Source organism: Pteropus vampyrus, unplaced genomic scaffold (genome assembly GCF_000151845.1).
Source record: "Pteropus vampyrus isolate Shadow unplaced genomic scaffold, Pvam_2.0 Scaffold42, whole genome shotgun sequence".
NCBI classification, from domain to species: Eukaryota; Metazoa; Chordata; class Mammalia; order Chiroptera; family Pteropodidae; genus Pteropus; species Pteropus vampyrus.
In genome coordinates this window covers 1,250,597-1,259,071 of record NW_011888823.1, presented here as the reverse complement: position 1 = coordinate 1,259,071, position 8,475 = coordinate 1,250,597, and the positions used below count along the sequence as shown (strand labels likewise).

Sequence of the window (8,475 nt, the reverse complement as noted above, 5' to 3'; positions counted from 1 at the left end):
CAGACCAGGTGGATCTTCATCTGGGAGGCAAATGAAGCACTCAATTTCCATCAAGGTTGAATGTTCAGAACCCCAGAAATGTCTTCCTAGAATCAACACTGAGCAGAAGAACAGCCCTGAGAGTTACCGGCATGGAAGGGACAGTCTCCCATCTCCTGCCATCTATCGGGGAGGATCTAATTCTTTGCTACAGAAAAGTGGTCCACAGACGAGCAGCATCAGCAGCATCTGGGAACTTGTTAGAAAAGCAGAATGGCAGGCCTGACTTCTACTAACCGTTAGGTGGTTGCCTTGCACGTCAACATTTAAGAGGCACCGTTCTAACTCTCTATTCTAACAGGCACGGGTTATTTTCTTGAAAGTATTCGGATGATGCTTCCACCAAAACATTGTCTAATCTCACAAGCCGCCAATTGATGTTAACCTAACCAGAGGCTTCATCAAAAGTCCTCTCAAAGATAAAGTTTATTTACCATTAAATTTACCAAGTTCTCTAGCAACGTAGATGGTCCGAAGAACTTCTTAGGCGTTTCCTTCGAAATTAGCCAATGCTGCTTGTATTCACCTGGTCTAATCGTTCTCTGAGTGAACAAAAACCTGATTTTACAAGCCAGTGGAGCAGAGTCTCTCTTTGGCTAGAAGAATGAGTCTCAGAGAGTGTGTTTTATTTCTTCATTAGTGTGCCGTCACAGTGAGCGATCACTAAATGCAGGCTGCACGAGAATGCTGGGGTTAAAGACAGCATAATGAACAAAGAAGGTGCCAGATTATCATGGCTGTCAGCACTAGGGGATCAGGTTTGTCACCTGGCTTAACCAACTGGTAAGAACTGATTAGAGGCTGGAATCGGTTTGAAAGGATCCCCGATGTTTACGTTCCTTTCCATCCCCACATCTTGTCAAGAGAATCCGATAAAGCTGGGGGTGAGGCAAAGCGGGGAGGGCTTCATCCTGTGGCTTATTTGAGCGAGAGAAACTATCACTGTCTTCTCTATTGAAATGTCTACTGCAGCGCTGTCCCATAGAACTTTCTGCGATGATAGAAATATTTAATAGCAGTGTTGTCCAGTATGGTGGCCACCGGCCTCCTATGGTTATTAAGTTCTTGAAATGTGACAAGCAAAAATTAGGAACTGAATTTTAAACAGAATGTTGACAACTTTAAATTTAAATAGCCACATGCACCTGGCGGCTACTGTATTGGACACTGCAGGTCCGCTATAGTCATCAGGAAGGGAGAAATCTAGAGGCCAGGACAGATTCTAATTCTGCTGTTTAACATACTAGGATACCTGGTAGTAAAATATGGTCACCTCTCTGATGATCCCTATCTCAAAGGAGATCTTCAGAGTCTTGTGTAGTTAATATTTATTAAATTTAAATTTAAAACAGACCTTAAAAATTCAACTCTGTAGAGAAGTGGGTTTAATCCACTTCTGTGTAGCAGAATTCTGAGGGGGCAACTTTTGAAAATACTGAGTCTTACCCCTACAGATTCTGGAGTGCAGTGCAGCCACTGGGTAATTTAATTGTGCAGTCAAGTGAGAGATACACCACAGAGAGGCAGTGACATGCATTGGCAATCTGCTGTGGATGGAGTTTGGGGGAGGAAGTGACCAGCTGGGATAAAATGAGAGAAGGAAGGAGGAGGAGGAGGAGAGAGAGAGAGAGTGAGGGGTGGGGAAAGAGAGAGAGAGAGAGAGAGAGAGAGAGAATAAATGCTTGTTAGATCCCTACTATGTGCCAAACATTTGCAAATTGTTTTCTTATTTATTTTTCAAAAACACCCCATGGGTAGATAGTGAGAATCCCGTTTTACAGGTGAACAGACTGGGGCTCTGAGAGGTTAAACAACCTTGCAGGTTTGGGCATCAACATCAGTACTGCGTTTCTCCTCTTAACTTTGGTCAGAGGGATGCAATAAACATTAGAATAATGCTAAGATTTTGGGTTAGTAAACTGTAGGTGGAGTTCCAAGAGGATGAACCAGGAGAAAAAGGTTGACATCCTGCTTTGGTATTTTCATGGACTTTTTATCAATGACACAAAAAGCTGTCAGGAAAAAAAAAAAAGCTGTCAGTCTTCTCTTACATTATTAAAAACAATTTCTGAAAAATGCGAGAGTTACTTTAGTTTTTAAACTTTTTGGGTCATCCACATGATAAAAATCAGTATTTGCTTTTTCTCATTTGTATCCTCAAGAGAAAGCTAACAATTTATTCCTACAGAAACATAACGGTCCAAGGGCTCAGCTACCACATTTACACACACGGCAAACATTCCAATAACTCAGGCACGGGGCAATCTTTGGAGTCTCCCTAAACTTTTACACAGCAAGCTGCAGTAATTAAATGACTGGCCCATGGTCCCCTAGAATGCTAGACAATCATGAGACTAAAAATAGCTGGGAGAAGAAGCCAAGACATCTTGCCATCAAAGATGAATTTTATGTGATTCATAACACAGTCGAGCCCCCACGTAGAGAAGGCATCATTTGCATAAAACATGGGTAAATGGTGGACTACTTGATGCAAACTGAAGGCAATGATCACACTGTCAGCTCACAATATTTCTCTTTGACTTCGCTATCATGCCCTAAAATCCCACAACTGGACAAACATTGGTAGTAGGTGTCGACAAAGAAGGGGAGTTTATTATTAAACTAATCACATGCAATGAAAAATAAGATTAGAATATTTAGATTGGAAAAAAAAGGCTGAGACTTGAGCATGTACAATGTGCATGGCCATCCAGAGAAAGTACTCAGTCTATGGAAGGAATAGAAAAAGAAGACAAATCGTTGCCCGTTTATGCTCACCCCCAGATCTGGCCCTAGTAGATTTCTTCCCTCTAGAAGCGTGTGCTTGGCCTGGGGTAGCCCTCTTCACTCTTATTAACTGGAATGATGGGGGCTTCTGGTTGTACAGCCCTATCACCGAGCTGGGGTGGAGTTTGGGGCATGTTCTTTAATGTCTCTGAGCTGGCACTTACCTCCTCTATGAAACGAAGATAATCCCTATCTTATCGATTTATTATAATATAAACCCTGTGATAAGGTTTATTGAAAGTGCCTAATATATTACCCGGGTATAATTATAAAATGATTGTTGCTGTTATTGTTGTTGTTATTTTCTCTGGTTATAAAAGAAACTCCCGAGGGTATGGCGATTTCAGTACAAATTTGGGATGGACCTGAAATCCTACTCCCCAGTCCTTTTAAAGGTGGTACTTGACCGGGCTAGACAATGGCCTCACAGCTGGCCCAATTGCTCCCAACCCAGCAAGTACTTCCATTTGCAGTGATGTTGGCTCCAGGCCATTCAGGGTAGACTTTATAGTAGTTAGGAAACAAAATGATAACAGTCATCACAACAGTAAAAGCTAAAACATGTGGAGTAGCATCGGTTTACGCATTTTGCACAGTACGTAAACAACCTGAGGGTGTTCGATACCAGCAGCCGTGAGAGAGGTATCATTAGCAACTCCGTTCCACAGACGAGGAGACAGACTCTTAAGAAGCTAAACGGTCACGCAGCTATTAAATAGTGGGCAGGGAAACAAAGCTGAAACCTCCGGAAAGCCTGTGTACCTGGGCACTAGGCTCTTTCCCTCCATACACAGATTCACCCAATGGAAACACATGGGTAGAATACGTGGGCACACCACTCCCTGTTCTGGTCAAGGTCATAGACATTGCAGGGTTTGTGAAGCCCTGAGTGTGCATGAAAGGAATGCCAACACCTAGGAACACTGTCCATATAAAGTGTAAGAAAAGATTTCTCCACTCCCTTGAATACCGAGGTGCCAACCCCATCTATTCATTAACCCAGCATTCATTGAATGCCTAGCGTTAAACAAGGATCTAAGCATAATGTTATGAATACAAAACCATGAGGATAGAAGGAAGAAAGATGAGGTCAATACAAGCTATGACATCAGTATCACACAGAGCTGAAACCACTTGTCCACACGTGATCTCATCCTCGGAACTCTGCCCTATACCTGTTTCCCCCGCAGCTGTCAAGCTTCCCCAGGAGTCTTCAATGAAATGGTAAAGCCATTTATAAATTCCCATCTCGGCTCTAATTACACTGTCAGACAACCCCTCGATGCTCAATCTCTGCTCCACAAAGTAGTCTGTTGGCAGCTGTGCATTTTGAAGGCAACCAGAACAGCCACAGTGAGAAAAATCCTTTCTTTTCACAAGTATTTTCCCTGCTGTGATTGAGAAAAGATGCCTGTTTGATCTAATTTGCCCTTTGCACAGTTATCCTGGGAGAAGCTCCGGCAGTGCCCTGCTAGGTGGTAGTGAAAGCTACGGGCATGGCAGAAATGGGAGACGAACACACACTTACGGGTGCAGGGCATAGAAGCAGCGTCGTTGTCGGCCCTGAAAAAGCCTCGGTCACAGGTACACGATGTGGCGCCTTCCCAAACAGAGTAGCTGTGGGGTGGGCACTTGGCACAGGTGGCGTCGGTGGAGAGGGCCTTGTAATATCCAATTTTGCAGGCTAAAGAAAAGAAGAAACACCAACCAACATAAATAACTGCTAAGAGAACAAAGCAAAATGTCACCTTGATTCAAAAGGAGGAAATAGTTTTCTAATCACACTGGTGATTGTCTGGCTTGAGATGCAGGGAAAGCATCCAATATATTAATGGATCATACTCACATTAAGGGGCATTAACATTTCTGGTCAAATAGCAAAGGAGACCTGTGGAAGAAACTTTCTCGAAACTGGTGGTCTTGATAAAGTCACGGCTACAGTTTCCCAAGTGTGTCCTGTGCGCCAGGTGCCCTGCTCGTGCCCATGACATTTAACCCTTGTGATGCCCCTTTGCCTAGGCACACCTTAGGGATGAGGAATGTCAGCCTTGAGCAGTAAATTGCTGGTACCTGACCATGTATGTGGTAAATGACAAGGACTAGTTTCAACCCTAAATGGTCTGTCCCCAGAGCCTATATATACTCTTGACCACATGCTATGAAATCTGAGAGCATGGTCTTGAACCAACCGGCTGTAAGTGTATGCAAATGCTGGCGAGAAATCGGTTGCTGGTTATTCCCTCATTACATCTGCAGGGAGGACCCAAAGCAAAAGGCAGACAAAAGCAACCAACATAAAAGAAGAATTGGTTAAGACGAGGGTCCCAATTTCAGGAGAAAGTTCTAGAAACTACCAACTGTAGCTTGTGGAATATAATAGGCTAAGATTTTTTTTTTTTAAGATCAGCAGATAGTTTGTGTTTATTTTCAAAATTAGAAAATCCTCTTGTTTTCCCTCTTTCCATTTTTCAACACCTCCCCCCACCTCCCTCTGCACACACCCCGCCCATGAGTAACTGATGCAGAGAACAGGAGCCATATAGGTTTTTATGCACCTGACACACTTTCCATGACTTCGTCTTTACAAACATCATCACGCTGACAACTAAGGACTGCTTTTACTAATGTGGAAAAACTCACTAATGCTGGGAAGCCTCACCATAAAAAATAATTAACAGAGCTTTGCTCCCCCTTTTTTCTCTTCTATGTCCTTCCTGATCACCTCCCAAATCTGTCTCAACCCGAAATAAAAATTGACAAACACTATCACTATTAAACCCGTAGTGACAAGGCCATTAAATATAAAGTTATTTCATAAGCCCAGAGATTTTTTTAAAAAGTGAGTTACCCGCAATCTTTTCAGTATGATTTACTCTCAACTCTTTCCATTTATCGCATTCTTAGGATGTTTCTATACTATCAAAAATACCAGCTATGAGGAGAACCCATAAGGCACTTGTCCATCTACCTGACCACCAATAGAGACCAACCATGCCAGCAAGCCAGTAAGCCAGTAGGTTTTATTCAAGTTAGGAGCTAGAAAGAAATCCACTAAACTGTTTCACTCGCTGAGCATATATGGCCACCTTCCCTGTCTCTATTACTCATCTATCAAGCATCCATATGGCTTCTACTTGAAGTCTGTTCCTCCCTCTTGCACATCCTGTTGGTATTTTCTTAATCATGTTCTTGTAATGGCAAGCGGAAGGGGAGTTTAGCAGAAGCTCCAGAAAAGCACACAGTTACTTCGCCACTATTAACTAAAGTTGTTTATAAAATTTCCTTTAACGAGCCCAAACTTTATGACGTGTGGAGTACCGACAATAAAAGAGCTCGGAGATCAATCTCTCCTTTATTTGCCTTCATCTTTCACCAGACCGGAGCATCTTAGAAAAACAAGTTACTCCAACGACTGAGATTTATGTGTCCCCAGTTTATACACTTCACATAATTAGATAGGGTTCAACATGCAAGGTGCTTTTTGGTCATGCTTACTTTGGCCCTAGGGTTTCGATTAAAATCAGAAACCCCAGCTTCGGCAAAAAGAGGCACTGAAGGTCAGGCTTGTCCATTCCGCATCAAACACAGTGAGTCCCTGAACTAGGGCACGAACCCACTGGATGCCGTCTGTCACTCACTCGGTCACAGCCCACAAAGGCAACTTGCGGCAATTTGGTCAGTGGGTGCTAGGACTGCCAAGGAGACATAAGTTGCTTTTATTTTCTTATCTGGATGTTGGAGGAAAACTCTCCATGCTCCTGACTAATCCTTGTGCACCTTCATTTCATTGGGCATCAAAACCTAAAGACTCACAATGGGACAGAAAGATTGACAAGAAAAATCGGTCTGTGCTAAATCATTGCAATGTGAAAACAGAGCACATTCAAAAGCTTTGGGGGTGGGGAGCCTTGTTAATTCCTCCCCTTCTATTCCAATAAGACTCTTTTCAGTTAAAAAAAAATTAAATTCATTATTTATGAAAATCAAATTGTAGCATGGCTTGAATTTCTTAAAGTTCAAAAATTATATATAAACAGAGACTCACGGACAGGGACAATAGACTAATGGTACCCAGAAGGGAGGAGGGAGGAGGAAGGAGAGAGGTAGACATGGGAAAAAATTAAAATCATTTCTTCAATTAACAAATAAATAAATTTAAAAAATTATATATATATATGTTAATTTAAGAAAAAATGAATTTGGAACTTTTTTCTACATTTCCTTGAAGCTGGTATTAATATGTTATCAACAGTATGTATATATGAATTCATTTGGAGAATACAGTTTTATACCTATTTGTAAAACTGAAGGCTTCTGTTCTTTAAACGTACTGACTAGTTTCTCTTTTCCTCTTGCTTTTACAAACATGAGCAGAAAATATAAAATTGTCATTGTGCTATTCCCGACAACCCTTGTTGCCCTTAACACATTCTTTTGTCTTCAACTAAATTAAGACCATGTTATTAATATTTCAGGATTCTTAGAAAGGCTCTCTCAAAATATAGTAGTGGTTGTTCACGCACAAAGCCATTTTGCTGGATGCATGCAAAATGACCTACTAAACTGATGGTTCAGTACATTTTTTTGCTCTGTGTGGTTCATAGCTCTCCAGCATTTGGTTCATGAATGTGTAAGTACAAACCATATTTATTTATTCATCACTTATTCGCATCTTAAAAATTTTATTACATCTTTCCTTCCAAACAAAATTTCCATGAAAGGTGTCTTTGGTGTAGCAAGCATTGATTGACACATGTTATGGTTTTCCATCATTCTTTTGGACAAATTGCACCCCCAGGAGACACCTTCTTCCTGCCCCCTTGCTGGTGAAGGTTTACTGCATGGGGTACCACGGGACAGAGAGCCTTCCTTGGCCTTTTAAATACACCATTGTGGGAAGATTAGTTCACACATGCAATGCAAACTTTAAATTGCATTAATTAGTTCTTTCTGCTTACTTTAAATAAAACAAAGAGATAAATGAAGAAGTAGAGGAAGAGAAAACTCCTTTGATTGACTCAGCAACTACTATCAGGAGGTTCGAGCCCTTCTGTAGAAGTTTCCTTGTGGAATACTTTCAGTTGAAAACAAAAATAAAAATATTCTTAAGGTTATGTAGTATCTTCAGGATTTCTTGGTGCATGGATGACTTACACGAGGTGTAAGGCCCAATTTAAGGAGCTAGTTAAACCTACTCTTAAAACACGTCGTCTATATAGATGTCGGTCATTTTTCTTCTTTTTAGAGAGATTCGGAAGGATGGGTAGTACCTAATTGTCTTTATTTTTAAACTAATTTAGTTTGTATTTTCGATACTAGAGTTCAATAAAATATCATTAAATTTAATTTCATCTTTTTCATTTTACATTTTTTTTAATGCGGCTACAAAAAAACCCATAAACTTATCAAGATAGCATGCATTATATTTCTTTTGGGCAATGCTAGCCTAGAGTTTGAACTATAAGTCTTCTGCGTGCTTGTGGGATGTGTACGTATGCGCACAGGAACTCTTGCAAATGTTGGGTGCTGACAGCAGTGGGGGGGGGATGTGTCACCATCACCCTAGGACTTTTATTTAAAACTTCCCCTTATTCCACCTCAGACACTCTGATTCACTTCTATTTAAGTACTGCTCTCGGCCAGCTAGCT

At 41.3% G+C, this 8,475-nt stretch overlaps 1 protein-coding gene across 1 annotated transcript in view; it reads right to left on the bottom strand.

Annotated features, from left to right (window-relative positions):
• Positions 1-8,475, bottom strand: part of EPHA4 (EPH receptor A4) — a 146,723-nt gene that overhangs the window by 75,421 nt on the left and 62,827 nt on the right. Inside the window, exon 4 of the mRNA XM_023529718.1 lies at positions 4,355-4,510. Coding sequence (XP_023385486.1) covers positions 4,355-4,510 — 156 coding nt within the window. The remainder of the gene's footprint in view (positions 1-4,354; positions 4,511-8,475) is intronic.